Genomic DNA, 12,230 nt, shown 5'->3' with positions numbered 1-12,230 from the left:
ATGACAGCTTAAAATGGTAGTTGACAACAAATTGGTAGGCACAATACAGCAGAAACAATATAAGATTGATTGCAATGACAGCTTGAATGGTAGTTGACAAAAATTGGTAGTCACAATACAGCATATGGCTAGCACATAAAGAAGACAGCAATGAACACAATGATAAGGTTGTTTGATATTACATAAAAATTAGGAGATTGGGTAACACTAGGTACAGAGCAAATTTAAAGCTCAGTGTAGGAAACTAAGAAGATGAAGTTAGGTACTTTTTGGTTTTGCTTTTAAATAAGGCAAAAGTTTTACAGTTTTTCAATTCACTAGGGAGTGAGTTCCATAGACTAGGTCCCTTAATTTGCATAGAGTGTTTACACAGATTAAGTTTGACCCTGGGATATCAAAGAGATATTTATTTCTGGTGTGGTGATAATGGGTCCTATTACATCTGTCCAGGGAGAGTTTCAGAGCATGGTTTGCATTTAAGAACAGGGTTTTGTAAATGTAGTTGACACAAGAGAATGTGTGGAGGGAGTTAATATTTAGCAAGTTTAGGGATTTAAACAAGGGAGCTGAGTGTTGTCTGAAAGCAGAGTTAGTTATTATTCTGATAGCAGATTCATCTTGAGGCAAAGCCCAATACCTTACGCCATATTGATGCTCTGTCCACAGATCATTCTCTCTCTCTCTCAAATCATGTACATTGATGGTTTCCTACACCGCCACACGGGTGCAGCTGCAAGTGCAGTTGCCTCTACCCATCAGACAGAACTATTTGCCTTGCTTGTTACACTAAAATGTGTACAAGTGTGTGTGTCTATGTATGTATTAACACGATGTACTGGACGGGGTGAGAATAGCTTGAGCTACCTCATCCCTTTGTGTGTATTTTACCTCAATAAACTTATTTCAATTTCAATTTAAATTCAAGTCTCCAAACTTGATGCATTAATTGTAAGTAATTTTCTACCATCCTGCATTAATTGTAAGTGATTTCTATCATCCTTAATTGCGCTCAACTCTCTAAGACACAATTGTAACATGACCATGTCCGAAGCTAGACAGAGAAAAACACAACATTATTAGTGATGGTAACATAATCCATTTCATGTGAATTCCATCTTCGTTGACCTCCGAAACTTGAGGAATGGTCCAGAAAATAGCTACTAAAGTTTAAGTCAAGTGTGAAGATACTTTAGTTGATACTTAGATACTTCCAATAAGTGTAAACATAAGTGCTGACGATGCTACCTTCATCTATTCAGACCCCAACCCAAACGCACTATATAATAATGAAAATAACAGATTTAAAAAGTCCACTCATGGATGTAAACTAACAAACTCACATTAAACATAAAAAAGACCGACTACTATTTTTGTTCGGAAGTAAATCCTGAAACCAAATTCAACTTCAGATAGACAATGTTAACATTATCAATAATGATTATGGAAAGTTCCTTGACCTATACATAGACAAGAGACTGAACTTCAGCATCCACATATAACAAAATATTGAGATATATACAAGAGTTGTTACATTCTTGTACAGCCACTAGTACGCGTAGCGTTTCGGGCAAGTCCTTAATCCTATGGTCCCTGGAATACGATCCCCTGCCGCGAAGAATCGTTTTTTCATCCAAGTACACATTTTACTGTTGCGTTAAACAGAGGCTACAGTTAAGGAATTGCGCCCAGTAAATCCTCCCCGGCCAGGATACGAACCCATGACATAGCGCTCGCGGAACGCCAGGCGAGTGTCTTACCACTACACCACGGAGACACATAACACATATGTGGGTGTTATATGTGGGTGGTGAGAGAGAGAGAGTGAGAGAGTATTCACCTAGTTGTGCAGACGCGGGTTGAACTCTGCTCATTCGGCCCGCCTCTTAACTGTCAATCAACTATTACTAACTACTTACTAATTTTTTTCTCTCTCGCGCACACACACACACACACGCACACACCAGGAAGACATTTACAGAGAGTAGGGAATTAATTAGGTATCTGGGAGCAAGTTAAGTGGTGTGGGATTTATATCTTGAGGTACTGTATACAATGTTCACAACAGAGCAATGTATAATCATTTCATTGTATACAACACATTTTGGTGAAATCCCACGGTATTCCTAGACCAGAATCATAAACATCTCTGACTTCCCACAGCAAGGCGCCAGGCACCGCGGGCTCCAGGCATGTTGATTTACGTTTATTTCTCAGAGCAGTAAACAGCCTGCGGCAAAGCTACCCATATGTGTAGAGCTCAGTACTACAGATGAAGAAGAACAACGTAAACATTTTTGATTAGCTTGCTCAAACACCACTAATTTCCATTAAATAAATATAGACAAAACATTTCTGTTACAAAAATAAATGAGAGTAAGAAAGCTTGTGGTTTCTTGAAGTGCAGGATAATTAAAATAAGTTTTATATTTTATAGATATAGTACTTGTTTACAGACTATAAAAATCACCACGTTAATTTCAGTACAACCTAATTGTTCTTTCGGTTTTTGAGATTCTGCATTTCTTGATCCCGCAATTTTTTCTGCAATTTTTAGCTGTAGAAGAAGTCTATTGGCATTTGCGAGAGAACAGCAAGGTGTTTAAAAGTGTCCCAAATGGGCCTAAAGAAGATACATTTTATGTGGTTGACAATTCACATAATCTTACTAAGGGCACCAAAACACGGTCGAGCTTTCCTGACGACTGTGGAGTGTGGAACAGTGCCAGAGGTACTACCGTGAACTCCTTATTCATATGGGATAATAATAATCGTTTGAGGCTAATATATTTGAGAAATGAGATATTTTGTAAAAGAGTATTATCAAAAGGGAAAACGCAGTGGGTTCCCTTAGAACCTCAGCCCTCCCCAGATACTCTCATCACAATGCACCGTTATTACACAGTCCTCAAAGGGCGGGAAAGCTTTAAGAAAAGAGTAATTGTTATTAAAGAGCTGGAGTCTGTAGGTATTGTAGAATACTCTGGCAAGCAAACAGGAGAGACGATGCATGGTAATTCACAAAAAAACATTCCATATGTTCGGACCAGGCCTGAAGTTTTAGAAAATATAGGCAAGATGGTTAAGATCCAACCTCCACGAGAGGTTTATCAAAATATGCTTATGGAAGAATTATGTTTAGCCCCAAGAGACTTCCAACAGGTAAGGAGTAAAAAATATCATGACAAGATAAAGGAACGCAAACCTATTCATAGGCACAATGTTGCTGATGACGTTTTAAATGTAATTAGCATGATTAATACCCATGATTATGTAAAGAAGATAATTATTAAGCCGAACAAAGTCCCCTGTGTGGTACTGTATTCCAAGGAACAACTTGAAGATCTCAAGCAACATTTGTGTGCTGCAGGAATGGAAAACCCTAATGTTATCGGTGTTGACAGGACTTTCAATCTTGGCCCTTGTTATTTAACAACACTTGTGTACAAGAACACTACTGTAGTAACAAAAGAAACATCAAGCAACCCTATATTCCTTGGGCCCATGTATTTACACTGGGATGGTGAATACGAGACTTACTTATCATTTTTCTCCCACCTAAGAGGCAAACTCGATAACTGTATTAACAACTCGAATGTAATGATTGGTAGTGATCAGGAAATCGCGTTAAGAAAGGCACTTATGTGTTTTTTCCGAAGGCAACATTGTTATTGTGTAGTAACCATCTGAAGGAAAATGTTCGCCACTATTTAACTGATAACATTGGTTGTACAAACACCGAGAGGATTTGTATCCAAAAGAAAATTTTTGGTACAAATGGGTTAGTTAGAAGTGTTTGTGAGGATCAGTTTGAAAGGGGAATCAACAATCTCATATTTTACTTTTACAAATACCCAAAGTTCAAAGATTATTTTGATAGCCGTTTGAAATCTTCTCTATGGAATTATGTGTGTGTACCTCACGCAAAAGCCAAAATGGACACATTATGGACTAATAACAATTGTGAGTCACTAAACCATATCCTTAAACTGACTATTGATTGGAAACCCCAAAAACTGCCAGAATTAATTGAAAAAATTTGCAATGTTTCAACGCTCCAAATGCTAGATCTGAGGAGAGCATTACACGGAGAAGGAAATTATATAATATCATCCAATTTAGATAAGTACCTGGTTCCTAAGGAAGTTTGGGACCAAAAAACTAAAGCTGAAAAGAGAGATTACTTATGGTGCTTTATATCAAGAAAACCTTATAATGAAAATACTAAAATATATGCCAAAAACAAAATATTTTCAATCCCAAAAACATTTGGAATTGCCAAAAAACCATATCAGCGTAAGCGCCCCCGAAGTGAAAGAGCAGTTTAATTAAATGCTATATAATAAATGTGTTTTGGAAATAGTAGCTGACGATTTTGTGTTGATATTGCATATCTCTTACCTAATTTGTATTATGAAATATGACATGATAGTGCGTTACAGACTTCAGTTAGGAAATAATTGGACTTGTAATGTGATTACTGATCATCTGTATCCCAGTCATTTTACTATGTTAATCTTATGTAATTTATTCTTAAGCTTAATAACATTATTTAAATGTGCTAAATTTCCATTTATATATATATATATATACATATATATATATAATATATATATATATATATATATATATATATATATATATATATATATATATATATATATATATATATATGACTGAAAACTCACACACCAAGAAGTGACTCGAACCCATACTCCCAGGAGCAACGCAACTGGTAACTACAGGGCGCCTTAATCCGCTTGACCATCACGGCCGGACAAAAGGAAGTGATAGCCGAAGCTATTTGAACCACTTCCCCGCCGGCAACTTGGATGGTAATCTTGGGCATAGCATTTCACCAAATCACCTCATTCTTTGGGGCACACGTGAGGAACACAAATGGGAACAAGCCTGAATGGTCCCCAGGACTATATGTGACTGAAAACTCACACCCCAGAAGTGACTCAAACCCATACTCCCAGGAGCAACACAACTTGTAACTACAGGGCGCCTTAATCCGCTTGACCATCACGGCCGGACAAAAGGAAGTGATAGCCGAAGCTATTTGAACCACTTCCCCGCCGGCAACTCGGATGGTAATCTTGGGCATAGCATATCACCAAATCACCTCATTCTTTGGGGCACACGTGAGGAACACAAATGTGAACAAGCCTGAATGGTCCCCAGGACTATATGTGACTGAAAACTCACACCCCAGAAGTGACTCGAACCCATACTCCCAGGAGCAACGCAACTGGTAACTACAGGGCGCCTTAATCCGCTTGACCATCACGGCCGGACAAAAGGAAGTGATAGCCGAAGCTATTTGAACCACTTCCCCGCCGGCAACTCGGAGTGCCAGCGAGGAAGTGATTCATATACCTTCGGCTATCACTTCCTTAGTGATATATATATATATATATATATATATATATATTATATATATATATATATATATATATATTATTATATATATATAACATGAATACGAAAAGAAATTTAGGAGTGGCCTAGTTTCAATGGAAGTAGTTAAAAGGTACTCGTCAGTGCTTACCAGTATCATAAGAAAAGCAAAACTTTCATATTATGAGACTAGATTCAAAGAAGCAAAAGGCAACATGAAAAGCACATGGAATACCATCTCTAACATCCTGGGAACTAAACAACACTCCCACAACCAGATAACACTCTCTAAGGATGGCCTTACACTGTCATCTGACTTAGAAATGGCGAATGAATTTAATAGCTTCTTTTCATCGATTGGTGCTAACCTTGCAAGTAAAATCCCACAGACTCAGACACATATCAACACATCTCTCAGGCAGCTATCCAAACTCTCTTCTCCTCTCACCAGTCAGCCCGTCAGATGTTGTGTCCATCATACACTCACTAAAAACCAAAGCTGGGAACATCAGTGAAATCCCATCCATTGTATACAAGAGCGCCTCCCATGCCCTTGCGCCACCTATAGCTCTGCTGTTCAACAAATCCCTTGAGTGTCATACCTTCCCTGATATCCTTAAAAAAGCAAGAGTAACGCCAGTTCATAAAGGAGGTAATCCGTCAGACATAATAAACTATAGACCAATATCGAACCTACCCATACTATCAAAAATATTTGAAAAAATTATCTACAAACAGCTCTACTCCTATCTCGTAAAATTCGACATTCTTAGCCCCTGTCAGTTTGGATTCCGCTCTCAAAAGAGTACCAACGATGCAATTATTAGTCTCCTTGATATAATTTACTCAGCTCTTGACAAAAATGAGTTTCCAATTGGACTCTTCATTGACCTGCGAAAGGCCTCTGATACTGTTAATCACGATTACCTCTTAAGTAAACTCCATTATGGAATCCGAGGCCATGCACTGGACTATATCCAATCCTATCTTAGTGATAGACACCAATGTGTAGCCATCAATAATATAATCTCTCCCATTCTACCAATAACTGTTGGAGTGCCACAGGGCAGCATCTTGGGACCTCTTCTTTTTCTTATATACATTAATGATCTGCCTAATGTCTCTAACATTCTGAAACCTATTTTGTTTGCTGATGATACTACCCTCATCTACTCCAACCCCAACCCACATACACTAAATGGTGTTGTTAATAATGAACTAAAAAAAGTCCACTTATGGATGTCAACCAACAAACTAACACTTAACATAGAAAAGACCTACTACATCCTATTTGGAAGCAAATCTACAAATGCAATTCAGCTTCAGATTGACAATGTAAACATTAGCAATAAAAATGATGGAAAGTTTCTTGGCATATTCCTAGACAAGAGACTCAACTTCAGTACCCACATACAACACATAACTAAGAAAGTCTCTAAAACAGTTGGTATACTCTCCAAAATCAGATATTATGTTCCTAACTCTGCTCTCATCTCTCTATATTATGCACTAATCTATCCCTATCTCAACTATGGTATCTGTGCATGGGGTTCAACCAGTGCAAACCACCTCAAGTCCATCATCACCCAGCAAAAATCTGCTATCAGAATAATATCAAATTCTGCTTTCAGACAACACAGCCCCCTTGTTTCACTCCCTAAACATGCTAAACATATTCTCACTCCACAAATTCTCTTGTGTCAACTACATTTACAAAACCCTGTTCTTAAATGCAAATCCTTGTCTGAAACTCTTCTTGGACAGATGTAATAGGACCCATTATCACCACACCAGAAATAAATATCTCTTTGATATCCCCAGAGTTAAACTTAATCTGTGTAAACACTCTATGCAAATAAAGGGACCCAGTTTATGGAACTCACTCCCTACTGAATTGAAAAGCTGTCCAACTTTTACATCATTCAAAATCAATACTAAAAAGTACCTAATTTCATCTTCATAGTTTTTTCACTTTTTGCCATAAAATTGCACTGTATCAATTGCTACCCAATCTCCCAACCTTTAAGTTCCCAATTTGAACATCTTTACCATTGTGATCATTGCTGTTTTCTTATATGTGCTGCCAATCTGTTGTATGGTGTTTATAAATCTTGTTTATCTGTATCTTTTGCTACCCAGTCTCCCAATCTTTATGTATCCAATCTGAACATGTTTACCATTGTGATCATTGCTGTCTTATATGTGCTGTCAATCTGCTGTATGGTGTATATTAACCTTGTTCAAATTACTAATCAAGCTGTCAATGTAATTAATCAGAGCTTTAATATAAGAATGTGCTTTAATAACAATACAAACAATACAATACAATACAATACAATTTAGGTAAGGCACATACATACAATAAATTTTTACAAGGATTGGTTGACTTATAGGTAGAGCTAGTACATACAATGCCTAAAGCCACTATTACGCAAAGCGTTTCGGGCATGATAAACTTAAATGACAAGCTTAATACTAATTGAGCATAATGAGTAGAATGAAAACAAGAAATGAAAACATAGATGAAAAAGCAGCACAAATACAATTATGTCGACAAACAGCGCTCTTTAAAGAAAAACAGACATTGGTTGACAATAGAAGGGTAAGGTAGGTTACAGGGAATTTCTTAGGTATAGCTTCGTTTTTAACTTAAACTGGTTGAGAGAGGTACAGTCTTTAACATGGTTGGGAAGGTCATTCCACATTCTGGGCCCCTTGATTTGTAGAGCATTTCTAGTTTGATTAAGTCGTACTCTAGGAATATCAAAACTGTATTTATTTCTGGTGTGGTGCTCATGGGTTCTGTTACAACCTTCTATGAAGCTTTTGAGATCAGGATTGGCATTATAGTTTAGCGTTTTATATATGTATAATACACATGAGAGAATGTGCAGTGACTTAATGTCTAACATATTCAGAGATTTGAGTAGGGGTACCGAGTGATGTCTGGGGCCAGAATTGGATATTGTCCTAATAGCAGCTTTGTGTTGAGTAATTAGAGGACGTAAGTGATTTTGGGTAGTAGAGCCCCAAGCACAAATACCATAGTTGAGATATGGATAGATAAGGGAGTAATAGAGAGTCACCAGGGCAGGGCGTGGTACATAATATCTGATCTTAGAAAGAATGCCCACAGTTTTTGAAACTTTTTTTTATATGTTTAGAATGTGTCCCTGGAAATTCAGCTTGTGGTCAATGAGAATGCCAAGGAATTTGCCATCTAATTTGTTACAAATTTGGGTATTGTTTATTTTGAGATTTATTTGATTAGAGGATTTATTGCCAAACAGAATATAGAAAGTTTTGTCAATGTTAAGGGTGAGTTTGTTGGCAGTTAGCCACAGATAGACTTTATTTAGCTCAGTATTTACTGTGGCATTTAGAGCAAGGGGATCAGGACTGGAATAAATGAAGGTTGTGTCGTCAGCAAATAGAATTGGTTTGAGGTGTTGGGAGGCATTTGGAAGGTCATTAATGTAGATGAGAAAGAGGAGAGGGCCAAGTATGCTGCCCTGGGGAACACCTATGTTGATGGGTAAGGTGGGAGAAATTGTATTATTCACAGAAACATATTGGAGCCTGTCAGTAAGGTAGGATTTGAGGTATTGTAGGGAGTGTCCTCTGACTCCATAATGATGTAATTTAAGAAGAAGGTTTTGGTGGTTGACAGTATCAAAAGCTTTACACAGGTCCACAAACAACCCAACAGGGAACTCATTTTTATCAAGAGCTGTATGAATCGAGTTAAGCATACTAATAAGTGCATCGTTAGTGCTTTTTTTGGGTCTGAAGCCATATTGGCAAGGGCTAAGTATATTGAGTTTCGCTAGATATGAGTAAAGCTGCTTATATATTAGTTTTTCAAAAATTTTTGACAAGTTTGGCAGGATAGATATAGGTCTGTAGTTGTTAACATCTGTGAGATCACCACATTTGTGGACAGGCGTTACTCTCGCTTTTTTTTAGAATATCTGGGAAGGTTTGGAGTCCAAGTGACTTGTTGAAGAGCAAACAATAGCAGGGGCTAAAGATCTGGAGGCTTTTTTGTAAATTAAAGTTGGTATCTCCTCAAGGGCACCAGACTTGGTTTTAAGGGAAAGGATTATCTCATTGACGTCAGTGGAATTAATAGGCTTTAGGTACAGAGACTATGGATAGTTACCTGTAAGATAGTCCTTAATGTCAGTACTGGAAGATGGAATATCATTTGCAAGGGATGAACCAATGGAAGAGAAGAACCTATTGAACTCAATAGCAGAATCAGAGGCTGAAAGCTGACCATCGTTATTAGATAGGAGAGTCGGTTTGTTATTTAAAGACTTCTTTGATCCCAATATTTGTGAAATTGTTCTCCAAGTTTGCTTAATGTTGCTCTTTATTTGGGTAAATTTATCTTCGTAGCATTTAGTTTTGGCTCGTCTAATTATCTTAGACAGCAATAATGAGTAATTCTTTGAGAATTCTTTGGAGACAATTCCTAACCTATACTTCTTCTCAAGGTCATGTTTTTTATTAATAGATTTAAGTATTCCCTTTGTAAGCCAGGGATTGTTAAGCCTTTTGGTTGTGACTTGTTTTGTAAGCATAGGACAGTGGGTATTATAAAGGCTAAGAGTTTTTTGAAGAAAAGATTGCACTGCTAGGTTGATGTCCACTATGTTACCTAACTCGGACTTCCAGTTGACATTATCAGCAGCAGTTATAAAATTGTCTATAGCAGTTTCATTGTGTAGTCTAAAACGTATCTCTCTTGACTCAAGAGGTGGTTTGCTAATGTTAGTTAAGAGAAATGTGGGGTAATGGTCTGTAGTGCTATCGGTGATTATACCTGAAGTAAGCGGAGAGGTTATGTTTGTCCAGATGTGATCTAGCATCGTAGCAGTGCTATCAGTGATTCTAGTAGGTCTAGTGATTAAGGGTATGAGGAAGCAGGAATTCATACAGTTGAGGAAGCTAACAGCAGTAGGGTGTTCAGGCTCGCAGAGGTCAATATTAAAGTCCCCTGCGATAATTAGGTGGTTTTTGTTCAGTCTGTTATCAAGTATTAGATTTCTAAGGTTTGAGTTGAATTCGGACACATCAGTGTTAGGAATTCTATAAACTGCACCCACAGACAGGACAGACTCGGCACCCTTGACTCTGAAGCTGGCGAAGATATACTCCCCATAGCAGTCTCTGGTTTTAATTTCTTTTAAGCATGTTAGTTCTTGGTGGTAGTAAAGAGCAGTGCCACCACCTCTCTGAAGTTGACGACAGTTGTGAATTGCTGAGTAGTTAGGCATGTTAAAGAGCTGAGTAGTATCCTGTTTCAACCATGTTTCAGTAAGTATAATAAAAGAGAATTTGTTGTCAATAGCTTCAATCAAGGCACTAACATCATCGAAGTGTTTACCTAGGGATCTAACGTTCAAATTGATTACAGAGTTATTGTGATTATGAGTTAATACATTGTTTACATCATGTGCTGCAAAATATCTGCAATTTAGATCATTAAAGTGATAATTGTCATAGATAGTGGATAAGAGGTTAAGTTCTGGGTCTATACTTGTCTGCATAAAAAAAGCTGATTGCAGGAAAAACAAGGAAAGAAAGGCAAATTACAAGGTAGAAAAAAGCTATAAAATAGGGAAAAAATGTACACAATACCGTACAAAACAATCACAAAAGGGGCTTACAGGGGTACAATGGAGTAAGGGAGTATGGCTAGGCTAGGCAACCTAAGTAATAAATGAGATTAAAGAAAAAACATATAAACATGGACTATACAAAACACAAGATATAGAAATACAAAACAAAAATATAAACAAGACTAAGCAATACAAAAACAAATTGAGCAAAAATGAAAAATGAGGTAGATTGCTTACAAGTACTCTCAGGTACACTGTAAGTAACAATTTGCAATTTGAGATGCAGGCAAAGCCAGGGGTACAATGGAGTAGGGGAGCATGGCGAGGCTAGGCAACCTAGGTAATAAATGAAATCAAAGAAAAGTTGAATAATAAGCATAGGCAAATTTAAGCTAATGATTATTAACTATAAATAGTTCAGTTATGACTGTATAATTAATAAGACCTGAAGAAATGCACTCAATTAAATAATTTCAGTAAATGACTAGTTAAGAGTAAATGGTCACTGATTGCAACACAAGCGGGGATGTTTCTGGCGGGGGAGAAAGAAACAATTGCGCAGCGCGTCCCGCAGCGTTGCGCGGGCAGTTTGGGGCCGTATAAATACGGGCGCACAACGAGGCTCCGCCTCACTCCGCCTGCCCTCGCCGCTGCCCTCGCAAAACTCACTGCTGCTCAGCGAGTCGTAAACACAGAAGTTTAGCCCGCTCAACTGTTCTCACAGCATGGACCCTACAACAGTTCCTCGCGACAACGACTCGGAGTGACCCGTTAGGGGCGTCCTGCCCTTCTCAACATTTAAGGTAGTTTTGTGTTTTGTTGGCGCGCGGGACCAGTGTTTGTGTTGGCGCGTCAGAGCAGTGTTTGTCTCTTTGTTGGCGCGCGCGCCTGAAGCACGCCTGTTGGTTCAGCGTTGGTGACCAAATGCAGGTGCAGTGGTCCTAAAGGGGAAGGTGACCCTCGGTGTTATGGGGCACTGGGTTTTTCTCCAGTAGGTGGCTGTTATTTGAACCACACTCGGGAGGAGGCCTGTCCACCCCTACCCTCTCCTTCCCCATCTGCTCAGCCCTGTCCTTAAGCTCCCCACCCAGTCGACGTGAGGTATGCTGTTGGGCGACTTCTGTTATGCCGTTATTTATTATTTACGTTCTTTATATCTCCTTCCTTACAGTCTGACTGTTAGTCAGGGTGTGTTTCCTCACG

At 38.3% G+C, this 12,230-nt stretch overlaps 1 protein-coding gene across 1 annotated transcript in view; it reads left to right on the top strand.

The window, feature by feature from the left end:
* LOC138370509 (uncharacterized) overlaps positions 1 to 12,230 on the top strand; it is a 54,363-nt gene that overhangs the window by 40,958 nt on the left and 1,175 nt on the right. Inside the window, exons 8-9 of the mRNA XM_069334885.1 lie at positions 2,555 to 2,728; positions 2,828 to 3,159. Of these exons, the coding sequence (XP_069190986.1) occupies positions 2,555 to 2,728; positions 2,828 to 3,159 (506 nt within the window). The remainder of the gene's footprint in view (positions 1 to 2,554; positions 2,729 to 2,827; positions 3,160 to 12,230) is intronic.

The sequence above is a fragment of the Procambarus clarkii genome, chromosome 32 (genome assembly GCF_040958095.1).
Source record: "Procambarus clarkii isolate CNS0578487 chromosome 32, FALCON_Pclarkii_2.0, whole genome shotgun sequence".
NCBI classification, from domain to species: domain Eukaryota; kingdom Metazoa; phylum Arthropoda; class Malacostraca; order Decapoda; family Cambaridae; genus Procambarus; species Procambarus clarkii.
Note: the sequence above shows the minus strand (reverse complement) of the source record. Positions and strands in the feature narration are given on the sequence as shown.